At 38.2% G+C, this 19,583-nt stretch overlaps 1 protein-coding gene across 9 annotated transcripts in view; it reads right to left on the bottom strand.

Moving 5' to 3' along the window:
- ZMAT1 (zinc finger matrin-type 1) overlaps positions 1 to 13,012 on the bottom strand; it is a 42,265-nt gene extending 29,253 nt beyond the window's left edge. For 4 of the 9 annotated variants that reach the window (XM_019956408.2, XM_019956410.2, XM_070784748.1 and 1 more), the window contains exon 1: positions 12,644 to 13,011. In XM_019956408.2, the coding sequence (XP_019811967.2) occupies positions 12,644 to 12,989 (346 nt within the window). In that variant the 5' untranslated portion in view covers positions 12,990 to 13,011. Of the gene's footprint in view, positions 1 to 12,390 lie in introns of all 9 variants that reach the window. The other 5 variants (XM_070784750.1, XM_070784749.1, XM_070784752.1 and 2 more) reach the window with 2 other exon arrangements.
- Positions 13,013 to 19,583: the final 6,571 nt, after the last annotated feature.

The following is a 19,583-nucleotide window of genomic DNA, read 5'->3' as shown; positions in this document are numbered from 1 at the left end:
ATGTTCTCCAGGGGATCTTCCCGACCCAGGAATCAAACCTGCTTCTCTTATGTCTCCTGCATTGGCAGGTGTGTTTTTTACCACTAGAGCCACCCATATCTATGGAAACTAAAGGATATTATAGCCTGAGCTTAAAACTTGCCATGAATATGATAAACCTTTAGATCTATTGCATTTAAGCTTAAGCAATGCTGTTGCTGATGCAGGATGTAGACCTCTGACCTTTTATCCAATTCATTCATCTAAAATTACTTGTCAAAAGCAAGTTCTCCTTTTGGGTATAATATAATGAATATGTTAACTTTAGTGAATCAAAAATTAAAACACACAAAAATCTAAAATTCAAAAAGAAGACATCAGAGTGATGTTGCATATTGGAGTGTACTTAAAAGGTGTACTTAAATAGCACACTTTCCTAATTCAAAGATGATTAAATCTACATTCAAAATTTCAGAAACAAACCTTCAGGTAAGAATCATTCTGAATCAAGGTTTCACATCAAATTCACAGGCACAGCTTCAAAATCAAACATGCTGAATCAAAATAAACCTCTCTGTGGGTGGTCCCATCCACCCACAAGTCATTCTCATGGTCAACCACGCTCGAGAGGACAGGCTCAGATCCTTACCCATAATGACTGTACAATATCTTTTTCGTAAATAAGATGATTTATACAAAGGTTTGTCATCTAGAATGATACTTATCAAGCTAACAGAGCTTTAGTGTAACATGAAGAGATTTTTTTTAATGAAGGAAGGAAGGAGGGAGGAAATAAAAAGAAAATAGTCTTTGGCACTACTTCAAATCTATTTAAATCTCCAGGATTGAGGACCAAGAATCTGTGTTTGTAAATAGGATCCCTAAGTAGTATCTTTAAACAGCCAACCTAGTGATCCTTGTTGAGTCTTCCACCAAGGTAGTCTCAACCCAGGCTGCACATTATAATCACCTTGCTTGTTATCAGAACATACTAATGCCCAGGCTCCATCCCAGACCAATTAACTCAAATCTCTGGGAGTGGTTCCCGGCCATAGTTTTGTTTTTTCAAAGCTTTGTGTGTGACTCTGTTGCACAGTGAAGGTTGAGAATCACTGCTATCTTCTTTAGCAGCCAAATTTTTACTTCTTTTTTCAGTTGAACTGAAATCTGTTTTCCTACAGTAGGGGTTCTCAAACTTTAGTATGCATCAGAATTACCTGGAAAGCTTGTTTAAAGAGATTGTTGGACCCCATTCTAGGATTTCTGATTCCATATTCCCAGGATAGGGCCCCCAAGAATGTACATTTCTAAAAAGTTCCCTAGTGATGCTGATGCTGCTGGTCCGGGGACCACACTTTGAGAATCACTATCTTAGAGTTTCCAGTAGTTCTAGTTCTATTCCTTTAAGTCATTGTAAGCATACACTTTCTTCTTAAATATTTTTTTTAATTTTATTTTATTTCCAAACTTTACATAATTGTATTAGTTTTGCCAAATATAGAAATGAATCCACCACAGGTATACATGTGCTCTTAAATATTTTTAGAGAACCATTACATCTTTATTCCTTCCCTTCCTCTTGAGCCTATTTGTGAGCTGATCCCAGTTCTGTCATGCAGCATGATTTGTAAATCTCTAACTAGTTTGCCTAAATCCATGTCATTCATAAAGTGTAACACAAACACATCACCCTAATGGGGGTCACAATCAGAACAAACTAATGAAATCACCTTAATCTTTTAAACTGTGGTAACAAAAAACCCATATAACATAAATTTTACCACCTTAACCATTCTTCAGTGTACAATTCACTAATATTAAGTATATTCTGCTCCCTATTTTGAATATTTCTTCTAGTAATGCAGCCTAAGATTGCTTTGCCATCTTTGGGTGGTCACATCATACTGTTAACTCATGCTAATTTTTTACTAAATTACAAACTTCTTTTCCACCTGAAAGTGATAACCTCTGTACCTCCAGGACATAGTTATATAGATAGGATTTTTTTCTGGACCCCCAAACAGATCCCATATACATTCAGATTTATCTCAGGAGGATTGTGGAAGGTGGCTTTTTACTGAGGGCAATTACAAATGATGGGGTATTGTTTTTCAGAGGTCATGCCATACTACCAATTCTCCTCAAGCTGCATTTCCCCTAAATTTGACATGAATGTAATGATATCTACTTTCTAAAGGTGCTATGTGAGGCTTGGAGAAGTCAAGCAATTGTCACAAAGTCACACAGCTAGTAAGTGTCAGAGTCAGGATTCAAACCTAAGTCTGCCCAAGATTTCCCTGAGAGCTGGCTCTTAAAAAGACCAAAGTCTTGAATAAGAAACTTCCTCTCTAGGTTTGGCATATATAAGAAACATATGTTTGATTCACACAGGATGCTAAATAAATATTCCTTTAGGCCCTACTTTACCCTGATCCCCACTCCTTGAGACGTGATTTTGGGACATCCAGAAAAAAATGGCCTATAGCCAGCTCTGAAAATAGGAGAGAAAACTGGTGATAGTACAGATGTTTTTCAGGGGGAAGGCCAGCTTCAGGAAGCAGATGTTAAATTAGGGGTAGGGGTAAGGTGAGCAAATGACGTTGGCTGTGAGGAAGATGGCTGAGAGAGGAACTAATGTTTACTGAACAATCACTACATGCCAGGAACTGAAGTGTTCTCTCAAAGAACTAGACTTCAAGAGGTGGTTCTGATAGGAAGCAGGACCAAGGTATAGCTGAAGAAACTTGGAGATTTGTATCTTCCTCTCTTTTATTTTCTTCATTATACTCTCACCATGTCTTTTTTAAACTGGTTAGAATAGGAAACAAATGTATTTTTGTTGGTTGATTGCTAAAATATGGGCTTATATCAATTTTTAATTCCAAAAGCAATAAGATTGTGAAAAGCACTCTTTCTAGAGGGAGACTGTATTACAGACTTTACCCTGCAACTAACTAGCCATATAACTAAGAACATATCACAGACATATCATGTATCAGGTTACCATTTCTGTAGTTTCTTTTGTACTTGACTATATCATGGGTTGATGGTCAAGGGAAAAGACTGTATTTTAGAATACATACAGAAGCAAAATTTTGTTGGGTACTTACAGACGGACCCAAATATCTTAGCTTTTTCCAAATGATAAGCCTATCAGGAAAGCAAAAAAGATGATTTGAAGTATTAAGCAGCTATTCAGTTCATACACACTTTACGGGTCTAAAACTTCAAAAGGTCCCAGTATTTCTTCCCCTAATCCTCCATTATTAGCATCTCCTTGTCTATGTCCTAACCCAAAAGCTGATTCTTTCTCAAGTATTTCTTGGCAATACACACATATTTCTGAGTATAAGGTTTTAGTCATTATAGCTAATGTCAGAAAGAAAACATCTTCTTAGCAAACTGAAGTATTATTTTAGTTATAATTTAGGTATCAGTGGCTCAGTTTTCAGTTACAAAGAATACACCAAATTCATGGGAGATGGTCCTGCATCTTTCAATCTAATTTGGTTGGAGAGCAAAGATTAAAATGTATATAAATAGATTACATATTAGAAAATCAAATGAAAAATACTGAATGCTGTGAAATGAGATTTCATCTTTTGTATGCAGCAAATAAGATGCTTTAAACATAGACAGTAAACATCTCCCAGTTAATCTTAAGTATACTGCTTTAATACTTCTAACATAGCACTTCTGAGATGTTCTTCATTCCTTGACATATTTTGCCTGCTATCATAATCCTGGAAAAAATATGCATCAGTTCAGTCGCTCAGTCATGTCCGACTCTTTGCAACCCCATGGACTACAGCATACCAGGCTTCCCTATCCATTACCAACTCCTGGAGCCTGCTCAAACTCATGTCCATCGAGTCGGTGATGCCATCCAACCACCTCATCCTCTACATCCCCTTCTCCTCCTGCCTTCAATCTTTCCCAGTATCAGGGTCTTTTCCAAGGAGTCAGTTCTTCGCATCAGGTGGCCGAAGTATTGGAGCTTCAGCTTCAGCATCAGTCCTTCCAATGAATATTCAGGGTTGATTTCTTTTAGGATTGAATAGTTTGCTCCCCTGGCTGTCCAAGGGACTCTCAAGAGCCTTCTCCAACACCACATTTCAAAAGCATCAATTCTTCAGTACTCAGCTTTCTTTATAGTCCAACTCTCACATCCATACATGACTACTGGAAAACCATAGCTTTGTAAGATTTATACTCTGAATCAAAGCACACCTTAGGGCAGATTGGTAGTGAGATCTTAATGATACACTGGTATACTCTCAAATATGGACTGGGATATAGTGTCTTTGAAGCATACAGGAATTTCTGATGCTGATACCATTTCTTTGTGTTTTAACATAAAACAAAAGCAATGGGTCATAAAGAAGTACTGTCAAAAACTAGGTTCAATATGGGAAGAGAACCTAAGTCTGATAATGGAGTGAGAGCTGAAACTCATAGGATATGGAAAAGATTAAGAGTAACTTTTAAATATCTGTTTTTTCCAGAATCAGCAAGTTCTATAGAGTGTAGAAATATAGTCATGTAACAAAAGTTTCAGTTTGGAGCAATGAAAAAGTTCTGGACATGGATAGTGGTGCAGGTGGCATAAAAACATGAATGTCACTGAATTGCACACTTGAAAATGCTCAAAATGGAAACCTTTATATTATGCATATGACAATAAAAATAAAATATTGAAAAAAATTCGAAGCACCCTTCTTCTCCCTGAACTATGGCATGAAAGGCAGTTGACAACCTGCAGAGCCAACTTGTCACTCAAGAAACTGCATGAACAAGTAATAAACCTTTGTTTTGCTAGCAGTAGTGTGCCTGCATGCTAAGTCGCTTCAGTCGTGTCCAACTCTTTGTGACCCTATGGACTGTAGCCTGCCAGGCTCCTCTGTCCATGGGATTCTCCAGATAAGAATAGTAGAGTGGATTGCCAGGCCCTCCTCCAGGGGAATCTTCCTGATCCAGGGATTGAACCCACGTCTCTTATGTCTTCTGCATTGGCAGATGGGTTCTTTACCATTAGGGCCACAAGTGTAGTGTAGTGTTAGTTGCTCAGTCGTGTCTGACTCTTTGTGACCTCATGGACTGAAGCCTGCCAGGTTCCTCTGTCCATGGGGTTCTCCAGGCAAAAATACTGGAGTGGGTTCCCATTCTCTTCTCCAGGGGATATTCCCGACCCAGGGACTGAATCTGGGTTTTCTGCACTGCAGGCAGATTCTTGACCCAAATGATCTTCTACTGAATAACATTTATCAAGGCTATTTTAAATGAAAGAGTGATTTTGTGACAAATTATAAATGGGATCTTATAAAAAAGAGTTCATGTATTTGATGCTCTTACAATTTGATTATATTTATGTATAGTTGTAGCCTTTGGTTACAGAATGAATCAACCAATTTTCTATTAATGAATGTGCTTAATCTCTTTACTTCCTTCCTACAAGGAATGTTTACATGACTTGAGCAAATAAAACTTTCATAATAACTTGGAATGGGAGAGAAAACCATGACCTACAGTACTAGGTAGTAGTAAAACAATAAGTAGTAGAGCACTGGGTAGTAGTAAAAAAAAAAAAAAAAAAAAAAAAAAGCAGCTTTTGAGTTGGTCAAACAGATTCAAATCCTATCTCTACCCATAACTATATAAACTTGAGAAAATTATTTTGTCACTCTGAGCCAGTTTTTTCATCTAGAAAATACATTACCTCTCTCAGGATGTGATGAATATGAAATAAAATAAAAAATTTTTAAATGTTTAATACACAAAGGCACTCAAAGTATGCTTGTTTACTATTCCAGGAGCTTTGAACCTTTTACTTAATATTATATATAATTGTTTTATTTCAGATCAGAGTAATTTGAGAAATAATCTAGTCTAGAGTTTCTCAATCTTGGCACTATTTTCACTTTGGGCCAGATAATTCATTGTTGTGAGAGGCTGTTCTATGCATTGTAGGATATTTAGCAGCATCCCTGGCCTCTACTCTGGAGAAGGAAATGGCAACCCACTCCAGTATTCTTGCCTGGAGAATCCCATGGACAGAGGAGTCTGGTAGGCTACAGTCCACAGGGTTGCAAAGAGTCAGACACGACTGAGTGACTTCACTTTCTTTCTTTCTTTTCTGGCCTCTACTAACTATAATAGAATTTGGTAGCACTCCCCAGTTGTCACAACCAAAAATATCTCCAGATATTGCCACACGTCCCTTGTGGGGCAAAATTATCTCTAGTTTATAACTGATTTAGTCTAATGTCCTCATTTCAAAATAATGAAACTAAGGCCCAGGAAGATTATAGGAAATAAAGGACTGGAGAAGTTAATATTTTAAAGATATGATTCTAGATACAGGTGCATTTGGACCATGGACTTGAGCATTACTAAAATTCCCTGTGTTGACACAAATATATGCAATTTAGATTGTACCAGAATATCTGCCTTTGGGGAAAAAAAAAGCAAAGAGGATTCATTTGCCAGAAACTCATTTTTAAAGGGACTTTGTTGGATTGTGTCTACTCCAAATAGCTGCAATATTATGCTAAAGTTCATGTATACAAAATGCAACTGAGTGTGAAATCCAAATGATCATACTTGAAATTTCCTTCTAGTACTATTAGACAACACCAGACAATTTAGGATGAAATAGATTTTTTTTTTTTGTGACAAAAGAATAACATATATGGCTTGAATCAGAAAAGAATAATGAAATCTGTGCTTATAATTTGGTTCATTCTCTCTAATGGAATTAAAAACCTTGCAAGATCTCTGAGGAAAAGAACCAGAAGATCATCACATGTCTTTAGTTCTAGGTAAGAAAAACTTTGTTCGCTCCAATTAAATTTTCTTTGGTGATGAGGGTGAAAGAGGAGAGTGAAAAAGCTGGCTTAAAAGAACATCCAAAAAACTAAGATCATGACATCTAATCTCATCACTTCATGGCAAATAGATGGGAGAAAAGTGGAAACTGACAGATTTTATCTTCCTGGGCTCCAGAAGCACTGTGGATGGTGACTGCAGCCACGAAATTAAACCATGCTTGCTTCCTGGAAGAAAAGCTATGATGAACCTGCTGCTGCTGCTGCTAAGTCACTTCAGTTGTGTCCGACTCTGTGTAATCTCATAGACAGCAGCCCAGCAGGCTCCCCTGTCCCTGGGATTCTCCAGGCAAGAACACTGGAGTGGGCTGCCACTTCCTTTTCCAATGCATGAAAGTGAAAAGTCAAAGTGAAGTTGCTCAGTCGTTTCCGACTCTTAGCGACCCCATGGACTGCAGCCTACCAGGCTCCTCTGTCCATGGGATTTTCCAGGCAAGAGTACTGGAGTGGGATGCCATTGCCTTCTCTGATGATGAACCTAGATAGCATATTAAAAAGCAGAGATATCACTTTGCTCACCAAAGCCCATAGTAACAAAGGTCTGCTGACAAAGGTTTTTCCAGTAGTCATGTATGGATGTGACAGCTGGACCATAAAGAAGGCTGAGCAGCAAAGAATTGATGCTTTCAAACTGTGGTGCTGGAGAACACTCTTGAGAGTCCTTTGGACAGCAAGGAGATCAAACCAGTTAATCCTAAAGGAAATCAACCCTGAATATTCTTTGGAAGGATGATGCTGAAGCTGAAGCTCCAATACTTCGGCCACCTGATGCCAAGAGCTAATTCATTGGAAAAGAACCTAATTTTGGGAAAAATTGAGGGCAGGAGGAAAGGGGGGCAGCAGAGGATGAGCTGGTTGGATGGCACAACTGACTCAATGGACATGAATTTGAGCAAACTCTGGAAGACACTGAAGGACAGGGAAGCCTGTCGTGCTGCAGTCCATGGGGTCACAGAGTCAGACAGGGCTTAGCAACTGACCACCACCACAATGTGATATGAAGTTTATGCTTATTCAAATTATGTGACTCTAATTTATAATTGGCTATATTTACTAAAATGAATCTTACTTGCATTTGTTACATGACAATAGACTTAGTTGTACACAACATCAAATTTTCTCAAGACAATTTATCAGATATTTATGGTAAGAACTAGCTACTAACTGTTTTAATGCTTTGCTGAAGTAAGAATTTCATAGTCCAATTGATCTTGATGCCAAAAAAAAAAAAAAAGCATTGTAAAGAATGCCTTACATGTTCTATTTTAATAGGGGCAAGAATGCAGCAAATTTAAAAATAAATAAAAAAAAAAGAATGCAGCAAATCTCAAAAGGGTTGGCTGCAATACTATGAACATATATCTCATTCTTAAGTTACAGATTTTAAATCAGGAGCCATTAAGAAAGCTAAGAAGTAAACATTTTAATTCTACCAGAAGTATATGCGCTATAGTCTCCATGACTGTACCTTTAGAAATAATCTTTCTCAAACATTCTTGATTAAAATGTATTTTTAAGAAATAGCTGACTTGACCTTTGCAATCTTTAAATACCATCATTATCTTAGGAAAGAATGAGCAGAGCTCAACACTAAGTTGTAGGACACTAGGGAACTGATGTTAACCTTGCCAAGGAGTTTTAACTCTTTATTTCCCTAAAGGGCACACTTCATTTAAGGAGTTTTCAGATATAGATTAATTGTGCCAGAAATGCAGATCTGTACCTGTCAGCATTATGAACACTCATAGCTATAATGCTATCTAGTACCTTTACTTTCTCAGATTATAAAATTAGTACCTGACCTATACATTTGGCAAGTTTTATTTACACAGATTATCACAATAAAAAAAACAATGAAGGCTTTCTCAGGGCATATTAACGATTATAAAATGTAATGGAATTAACAAAATAATTGGGAGTACTTGTTATATGTTTAATATTTATTGAATATTGAAACTAAATTCTTGACCTTCAAAATCATAAGCACTCTGTGGCTAGCGAGCTCAGCAGTCATGCTTATGAAGTTAGAAACTGAATTCAAGTCCTGTCTAAATTCATTAATTTACTTGATCCATGAGAACTACATTGTATCAGAAAGTCACCATGTCCCTCATTCCAACAGGTTAGTAAATGTGAATGGATCTGCAAGACTGCTTTCAGGTGGAAAAGAATCAAAGTTCATATCCTAACAGATATATATGATGAATATAATCTTAATAGATGTTTATGAATCTAGATGCTTAGTCAATATTTTCACATACTGATACTCAATAAAGCAGAGGATCGCAAACTTAGAAATGGTCATTAACCTCTCTCCAGATATCCCCACCCTGCCAAAAGCAGAGAATTAAAAATTAATTCCAACAGTTGGCTAATTATTCTTCCTTAGTACTAACATTAGATGTATCATATGATTTGCTTTAGTGTGCCTATAATATTTGAGACAATGTGGGCAAAGTACAGATTTACAATGAACAATGGCACAGTCTTGACAGCTTAGAAGTCTGACTAGTTACACTTAAAACTGTCTTTTCCCCAACTATTTTATTTTTACTTTATAATTTTACTATCAAGCACTACTATTGAGCTCTATAATATAGCTACGTCTAGAGCTCTATAATATAGCTACGTCTAGTTTGCCTGTATATTCTGGGCACTGAGCCAAGCGTTTGGTGCAGGCATGCACGCACGCACGCACGCACACACACACACACACACACACACACACACGGCATTCAATAAATTATTCCTGAATAAATGAAAAAAAGGCTGTTAACTAGGTTTTCTCTTGCTGGCCTTGAAACTTTACTTAAGAACATTAAGACAAAGGAAAGCCTTGTTAGGTAATTGCTATGCAAACAGATCATTAAGTAAAATGCCAGGATGTCCTCCAATTTAAAACAGAATCTATTTAATAATTTCTTTTTCTTAAAAGGAAGAGGGAAATAAACAAGAGGGTTTCTGTTTATTTTCGTTTAGATTTTTACTATGATCATATGGTAACATCAATACTGGATGAAAACTCAGTTTTGAGCCATTATACATTTTTGAAAAAACTTCACTGAATGAAATATGAAAGGTCCTAGAAAATCTCATGACTTGCCCCTCTCCATGAATTTGTTTCTTTGTATGTGTTTTTTCATACGTGTTCACATGGCATTTATTTGTTGATTTGTTTTTAAGCTGATGGTCCAATTTCCCACTTGGAGCCTTTAAAAGCTTCTAATCTTCCCTGCTTAGCAATTTCTAATCTCCACTGACATTTGCTCATTACCAACCCCAAGACAGATGAAAGCCTCAGGAGTATTGACTATAGTTGAAAATGGATCAGCAAATGTTTTATCAAACAACTTTTAATAGTCCTATCTGTAGTGGATTTGTAATAATCTGCTGCTGCTAAGTCAATCTGAATCTTGACAATTCTTTGCCACTTGTTAGTCATCTTTAAACTAGGACTTAAAAAACAAAACAAGCAAAAGATATTGGCACACCACCAAAAAACATTTTTCTCTCCTCTCCTTTATCCACTATCATAACTGGTGACAATTTATGGCCTCTATAAATATCTAAACAAAAATAACTTGATATCTAAATAGCATTTTGGACAGTGTACTGTATCAACTATGTCTCATTTGTTAAGTGAAAAGTCAGGAGTTTTGGTTTGGACTGAACAGTTAATGAAGGATATTTACCCCAAATGAAATGGTAAGACATAATTTTTAGATAGCAATTATATTTGGTTTCTCATATCCTAGTAAACTGTATCAACACTAACAACAAAGACTGTATTACTCACTGAATGTCAGGTCATAAATCTTGGTCAAGGTTTCTATAGTTTATGAACCACTGTTCTAGTGCACAGCCATGGAAATGCTATTGAAAGAATATCAATGCAGAACTGCAAAACCACGGTTCATACTTTCAGATCTGAAATTGATCTAGAGTTTGGCTAGTTCAATACCTGTATTTCATAAATGTCAAGACCCAAATCCAGGAAGCTTGAGATCTGTTCAGGGTCAGAAAAATCTAGCAGATAAACTAACACCAGAACCTAGATTCAGCAGACTCCTATTTTAGGGCTCTCCTCATTTTTACCAGCTAGAAGTAGTATAGACAGGGTATTGCCACTACTTTCTTAATTTGTAACTCTTAAAGTCATTAATACCTGCATATATTTAAAGATACTGCAACCAAGTCAGTCACAGAGCCAGGCAAAAAGCCATCTTTTCCATAAGATGCTGGTCCTAAACCTTACTGTGAAAAGGCCATGTGAGTCAAACTGAACTGTGATCTTGACTCCTGAAAAACTGTTCTCTCCTTTGTGTTGGTTATAGACAGAAATTTTGGTATAAAAACAAAAATTCCAGGAGGTTTCATACTTTTCATCCCTGAGCAATTGTGTTTAAGTCCAGGATGACTGAAGACACTAAATAAGTCTTTCAAAAGCTGCCTTCAGTAAAAGAGATCATAAATTTAAAAAACATCATGTATAGTGTATTTCTAACTTCTATATTTAGTAAGTGCCATTTATGTAATGTGCCTATGACAAACATTGTAAGGGATTTTCTTCTGCTTTGCCATTCCTCCAAACTGAAAGATGTCATAGGTTACGGGATACACCATTTAAGAATGTGAAAACTATTTTTATGGAATACTTTTATTTCTACTTCTAGGAAAAAGTAACTTTGATTATTTTACTCTATTTTGGGGTCCACGATCTTTCACTTTGGAGGCAAATTAGCAGCATAGGGTAACACAGAATATACTGGAAATTAATAATGAAATTTACGATGGCAAAATGCTTTACAGAGATTTTCTGCGGTGGACTCAGTCTCACCCAGATAAGAAGCATTTCCAAAATTGCTTTAAAACACATTTCAATGGCAAATTTTACAGTTTGCTATTAGTAGGCTGTTCACAAATATATAGTACTTTGTGTGATCTAAATACCACTTCAGCTGAAATAGTCGCGAAATATGTTAGGAGTAATGTGTGTTGGTATGTACATTATTTATTAAAGCCAAAACCACCTTAAAGATGGGCATGAAAACCTTGCTTTAGAAGGTTACACCCTCAAATAGCCAAAGAAAATTCTGAAATCTGTGCCTCTGCCACTTTTCTTTCCTTGGTACAACCCCCTCCACCAGACCCTACGACTCTAAAATCCAACCGATCCTACTTTAAAGCTCAACATACACTCTAACCTCCCCAAATGTCTAATCCCGGCTCTCCTTAAATACACTACTCTAAGTTTCTACACTGAAGGATGCTGAATTTCCCCAAGGGAAATTTCCTCCCTCTCGTTTCTTTGGCTGTTTCTCTCTCATCTCTTGCCCCTCTCGCCGTCAGTCCCACTTCCCTTTCCCTGACCTTCTAGTTCCAGCGCACTTTTCTACCTTGCTCTCTCTCCTTTCACCAAATCACACCTCGGATTCCTAGAGAGAGCACACTAAAGCGCCCTGGCTGGGAGAGAAATTAAGTGTTGTTTTTTTTTTTCCTTCCGTTCGAACTCCTGGCTTGTGAGTACCTGCAGTTCCTTTTCCTGGGGGGGCCCCATCCTTTTCGGGCAGAAGGAGGTAGGGAAGCCCCTCTCTGCTTCATCCCTCTGGCACACTCGGGGATACAACGGCGGGGCGGGGCGGGGCGAGCTTGGCCTTTACTGCGCCACAGCAGGTGGGGGGTGGGGCGGTGGCGAACCGCGCCCAGTCCGCTCTGGGACAGGCAGAAGAGAGGCAGCAAAGGAGATGGGGCCTCCCCCACACCCCGGGACGGGAACTCACCTTCTCTCAGGCAAGGGCGGGTGTCTACTTTAAAACTACTGCCCCCCCTCCCCGCCGCCGCCATAGTGGAGCCGCCAAAGCCGCCGCCGCCGCCGCCGCCGCCGCCACAGTCACCGGCAGGCGGGCAGGCAGACGTGGAGGTGGCGGAGGAGGCAGGCACAATCGCTGCCGCTGCCGCCGCCGCCGCCGCCGCCGCGCAGGCGGTGGCGGTGGAGGAGGAGGAGGAGGAGGAGGAGGCGACAGAGACGGTAGCTTCCTGAGGGGAAGACTCCGCTGCCAGCTGTGTGACAGCGTTCGGCGCCGCCGCCATCGCAGCGAGGCGCCGACAATTGCTCTTGCGCCTCATTCCTGTTAAGCTCCTCTTGCCCCGCCTCCCGCTTAGCCCTGCCCCTTAGCCCCTCTTTTCCTTGCTTCGGTTCAAGCCTCTTTCTCGCTCCTTCTCTCCACCAATAGGAACGCTTCAGACCCGCGGGCCACCCCCTCCCTTCCCCCCACGGCTTGGCGTAACCAACCTCCCTTTGGAGGGGAAGCGACAGTGGCCAAGGGCAAAGGGCAAAAAGCGCGGGATGTAAAAGCACGTGGTCTTCACACAGTGATGTCTTTTCCGTTGGAGGAGCTAATCTAAAACCAATTTAAGGAAAAGAATGTCTGGAAACCAATTTATTTCATCACCAAAATTGCTCTGAAATATATCTTCTCCCACCGTTCTTATAGCCCTCAGTGAACAGAAAAATAGCAGAAGCCTTGGTCACGATGCAATTTCATCACGAGCCCTAAAGTACTGCTTAACTATGGATCTACCCATCTAAATTACAATTAAAAAACTGGAAATCCAGGACTCAGCCATAAAACTAGAATATTACTTATTTGAATCTCCTCATAATCTTTCCCCCAAATTCCAAAGAAATAATTATCTTGATTCATATTAGTTATTATTCCCATACTCTTTTTACATATGTTCCAGTACATAGATATATGCCTAAACCACGTTGTTTAGTTTTGTTTTCAAATTTGACAAAATTTATGTATTTTTCTAGGTAGCATTTTGGGGCTTGTTACTTTCGCTAAAATTTTGTTTCTGAAATTCATCCATGTAGCTGTAGTTCACTCACTGTCAATGCTGTAAAATATCCATTCATTTCTCTGTTGATGGGTATGTGTCATGGTGCATCTGTGCAAAAGTTTCTCTTGGGTATGCTCTCCTTTGCATTTTCACTTCCACAGCCCTATTTCAAATCCTCATTGTCTCTTATCAGAACTATAGAATTTGCCTCACTGGTCTCCTTTCCTCTGATCTCAAGCCCCCCAATCTATTTTCATATTCCTGCCATTTATCACTGTCTCCCCTTTGCTTGTTAAGATAGTCAAAGGACACAGTTTTGCACTATTAGTCTCCCTTTTCACTTCCTATTCTCTTCCCCTTCCACTGTCCCCACCTCCTCACACTGCTTTTACTTTATTTAACAGTATTAAAATCTTAGATTCCTATAAAAGCTGGTATTTCATGATGTAATGCTATTGTATATATTGCATCTTCTTCCTGAAATGTCCCCTTCCCCTATAATTAGGCATCTTCCTACTGAATCCCTATACACCCCTTGAAATCCCAATAATATATCACTTCTTCCAGGTAACATGTCCTGTCCCTACTTAGCCTTAATTCCACTCTCTTCTGTGCTACACCTATATCATGTGCATATTTTGAATGTGTGCCTCTCTTCTCCATAGACTGGGACCATTTAGAAACAAAAGATAGTTTATTTCTGATTTCTCATGATCCAGCACAGTGAAGTCCTAGGCAAAGGTCAAAAATCAATGGTCCCTAAGCCTAGGTCCCTAAGTCCTTAGGTCTGGCCCACAGATGTGTTTTAACTTCACAGTTATTTATTTACTTCCCTGTCAACATTCGAAACATTTGGCATTTCATGCAAAAGAAAAAAAAAATGTCTTAAAAACATTTGAAGATTTGGCAGTATTTGTTGTGCATTCCTAACTGCCAACAACTGGCTGGAGCTGAATAGCAAACTCAGAGACTTGGAGTGCTAGGCTTTTAAGGACATTTTAATGTTGTTTTTGTGGTTCAATAATTTACCCAAGATTACCTGAGTCATTGGGTTTCTCTAATGTTCTTTCCTGTCCTTCTCTAAGTTAGTGCAGCATTTACTTATTGAAGAAATTACTGGAAAGATCACACACAAGAAATATTCTGCTGAAACAGCAAGTAGGACAAGGCATGCATAAAAAAGAGTGTAATTTATCCCTCCCAGTATGGGAGGGAGAATCCCTCAAAAGCATTGTTTCTCAAAATATGAATCACAGTTCATATGTAACTATATAACTGTATAAGAACTATTCAATCAGAATCTGGGGAGTGTGCATCCCTCAGGATTAAGTCAGCAAAAGAGAAATTGCACTAGGTATTTCAAACAGAAATTATTTAATACAGAGAATCAGGTATTTTTAACAAATCAGGAAGGTTAGAGAAATAAAACTCAGAGGACTTTCCCAGATATTGTCAACTAGTCTCGGACAGTCTTTCCATCCTCTTCTGTGTTCTCCTCTGTGTTGCAGAAGCTGGAAGCCTATGAATTACATTTCCCAGACTTTTTGGTCAGCAGGATTCTGAATATGGTTTAGGTTTCACCAGTGGTACACATTTTAGAATAGAATGGAGGCCATTCTTTACATGCACTCAAATAGATGTAAAACATGAGTTTTTGTAGTGGTCTCAACATTCTTCTGCACAGCTTATACCCAAAGGCTTTGGAGGACCTGTAAGATTAGCAGTGATTTACTTGAACCTGCTGACCTCTGTGTGGTAGTTACAATTTCCTGTCTTTGGACTATAGTAGCCAACAAATACTAATTAAGATAGAGTTACTTCTTCCTTCTTAGGCACAATGGAAACTTTTGTGTTTTCTGTTCAATCAAACAGTAAAAAGAGGGGAGAGGATATTGCATGACATAAAAGAAAGTAGTTAATTTTCTCCCCATTCCCCAACTCCATTTGGTGACATGCCAGAAAAGAAAAATGCCACCGAATCTGAGTAATACACTATGACAATAAGCACCTACTTTCCTGTCTTCCTCTACACTTCTCATTGTTCTCTATGACTGTAATGCTATTAAGTGAATGGCAAAATAATTTCTTTCACAAGAGAGAGGAGATGGAATGTAGCAAAGAGTGACAATTATTGAAAGCCTCCTATGGGCTAGACTTTTCCCATAATTTCCCATTCATCTCACAACAGTGATGTTGAATTGGGTTCATTAACCTCATTTAAAGAATGCACTCAGATTCATGGATATAACTAACTTTTCGCTGGTTTTCAATTTAGTGATTGAAATGGTCTGCTTATATCACTGGACCACAGGGAGGGGGACAGTATTGGCTGAAATGAGTTTTAACTACTGACTCCTAAAATCACAGAAAGAAGATGGGGGTTGGGGTGTGTGGAAGTGGGTCTAAGGTGTAGGTCAGAGTTGCCAAAAAAAATAAAGGAGTATATCTTTGAATATTTGAGAAATCAATAAGGAAAAGCATACCAATAGTTATTTCACTATTTCTATGGTGAAACATAATATGCATTGTTTGGAATAATATGGGGAAATTAAAAATTCTATTGCCAAATACAATACACTTAAAGATATCAGAAAATGGAAGAAATAATTAGAATATAATTTGGTGGCATATAACTAATGTGATTTACATAAAAATGAACGTGACTTAGAACAGTAATATTCAAAATTATCAACAAATAAATCAAAGGTGAAAAACAATTGCAATCAAATATCCAAATTTGCTCAGTACCAGTAAAATTAAAGAAAAGCAAATAGACACATTGATATTTACACATAAGAAAGGCCCAAAATAGCATGAATAATGTAACAAAGTTTTAAACAAAAATATATGCATATGAATATACAGATATAACAATTGAATTATATACAAACACACATACAATGTATCTGCAAAATACTAAGAGTATTTTAGATTTCTCCATTGTTGAAGCAGTAATATAGATAAAATTATGACAGGACAAGATGTATCTCATTAAGAATTGATGTTATATGACCCAATCAAAAAATGGGCCAAAGAACTAAACAGACATTTCTCCAAAGAAGACATACAGATGGCTAACAAACACATGAAAAGATGCTCAACGTCACTCATCAGAGAAATGCAAATCAAAGCCACAATGTGCTACCATCTCATGCTGGTCAGAATGGCTGCTATCAAAAAGTCTACCAACAATAAATGCTGGAGAGGGTGTGGAGAAAAGGGAACCCTCTTACACTGTTGGTGGGAATGCAAACTAGTACAGCCACTATGGAGAACAGTGTGGAGATTCCTTAAAAAATTGCCATACGACCCAGCAATCCCACTGTTGGGCATACACACTGAGGAAACCATAATTGAAAGAGACCTGTATACCCCAATGTTCACTGCAGCACTGTTTACAGTAGCTAGGACATGGAAGCAACCTAGATGTCCATCAGTAGATGAATGGCTAAGAATGCTGTGGTACATATACACAATGGAGTATTAGCCATTAAAAAGAATGCATTTGAATCAGTTCTAATGAGATGGATGAAACTGGAGCCTATTATACAGACTGAAGTAAGTCAGAAAGAAAAACACAAATACAGTATATTAACTCATATATATGGAATTTAGAAAGATGGTAACGACGACCCTATATGTGAGACAGCAAAAGAGACACAGATGTAAAGAACAGACTTTTGGACTCTGTGGGAGAAGGCGAGGGTGGGATGATTTGAGAGAATAGCATTGAAACATGTATATTACCATATGTGAAACAGATGACCAGTCCAAGTTCAATGCATGAATAGGGCACTCAAAGCCAGTGTACTGGGACAACCCAGAGGGATGGGATGGGGAGGGAGGTGGGAGGGGGATTCGGGTTGGGGGACACATGTAACCCTGTGGCTGATTCATGTCAATGTATGGCAAAAACCACCACAAAATTGTAAAGTAGTCTCCAATTAAAATAAATTAATTAAAAAAAGAATTGATGTTATGGAATTGTATTTTTATTAATGTGAAAGTTGTCAAATATCCATACAAGTTAAATGAAAAGGAAATTATACAGAGACTTTACAGAAAATATATCTGTTTATGTCTAATGTCTTGGTCTCACAGTATACACTTTTGTGTATTCTCATTCTTGTTCTCTGCTCCTTACCCCCATCACATAGATGCATACACACATACACACATACATACACACACACACACACACACACACGGAACTTTCTTGTCAGCCTAGAGAGGGTCTGAGAGGACCATCCTACCATGTGACAGCATCCAGATATGTAGCAGAATCACACAATGCTCTTTATGTTACATAAACATCTAGAAAATTTCAGAAGATTCTCACTGTTTGAGAACTATAGGGAAGTGTATTCCTAAACCTAAGTTTATCTTCTATGATTGGTTAAGGGAGGAGCAGCTTAAGTGTTGGTCGCATAACCACTCAACTGAGTTTGGAATCAGTGACAAATTTCAGCACCCCATCTCCACTTGTTTCCTGTGTTTTCCTGACTTCTGATTTTTACGTTTTATGTTATCCATACTCTTTACATTACCATGCAGCTCTTGCTTTAAGAGACATCAACTGCCCTCTTAGGTCCTAATTAGAGTTGTTCTTTCAGCTATAGACTTCTCAGGATTAAAATGACAATGGAGTTTTAAAAAAGTAATTGCATAAGTAATATTAATAGTGTATGCTAGCAAATTTTTAAATTTTAATACTAATCTTACCATCCAGCCAAAAGTTGTTTTCTGGATGTAAAGAATGTCAGAATAAATGTCACTGTTAGCCATTTTTTGTTATTACTAAAGGGTGTATTCCATGTGGGCACTTAAAAAAATATTTAGTATTAATACAGAGAGATTTTATGCTGCAGGAAGTGTCTGAGAATTTACTTGATGATACCTGCTATGAGTGTGTGTGTGTCTGCGTGTGTACTGAATAGACCAGATCCAGTCTTTGAATTTCTCTTAAACAGAGCCACTCACCACAAGTCTTTCTTCAAGAAAGATTTTCTTTTAAAATAGCTGCATTGTATTGGTGTTTTTCTTTCTGGCTTACTTAAAGTGAAACAAAAAAATAAAATAGCTGCATTGTATAAGTGTTTGGATGAGGGTCTGAGTGTCTTTACAGGGTCTTTTAAAACTACTCAAAGCACCATAGGACATTCACTTCACTAAAATATTGAGTTGACATTTATTGGGTGTTGAACATGACAGAGGATGTGACCTACCTCAGGTCCTACAATGACTTATGGGTTTGACTATGGGACACACACCTGCTGACTCTCACTTTAACACTCAATCCAACAGACCTACTCACCTGAGTATTTTGTCTTGTAAGCCTCTAGGGACAGCACAGATGTGAGGCCCCCAGAAGGAAGGATATTGCAATTCTATAGCAAGTTTATATGGTAATAGTTCACAGAGTCCTTCCCCAAAGGGACCTGTAGCCTTTTACTTAGCTAACTGTACATTGGGGAACAATTACCCAGGCATATTTAGCCTCCTGGACACTGAGGTCTAGTTGACATTGATGCCTGAAAACCTAAAGTATATTCATGGCTCTCTGAGAGGGAGCATATAAGTTATCCCAGATCTAACTTACTGTATTTCTAATAAGTCTATCAGACAATCTGCTTGCCATCTCCCTGATCCACAAATATATAACTAGAATAGATATACATGGCAGGTGACAGAATCTCCATATTGGTTCCTTAGCCTGTAAGGAAAAAGCTATTATTCTGGGGTAATCCAAGTGGAAGCCTCTGAAACTGCTACCACTCTGGCCAAGACAGTAAATTTAAAAAGAACATACAAAATCCTGTGGGGAGTGGCAGAAATTTGTCCCATCCTTAAAGACCTAGAGGATGTAGTGGTAATAAT

Source organism: Bos indicus, chromosome X, assembly GCF_029378745.1.
Source record: "Bos indicus isolate NIAB-ARS_2022 breed Sahiwal x Tharparkar chromosome X, NIAB-ARS_B.indTharparkar_mat_pri_1.0, whole genome shotgun sequence".
Taxonomy (NCBI): Eukaryota; Metazoa; Chordata; class Mammalia; order Artiodactyla; family Bovidae; genus Bos; species Bos indicus.
The sequence above is the reverse complement of the archived record's forward strand: the minus strand, read 5'-3'. Positions and strand labels throughout refer to the sequence as shown.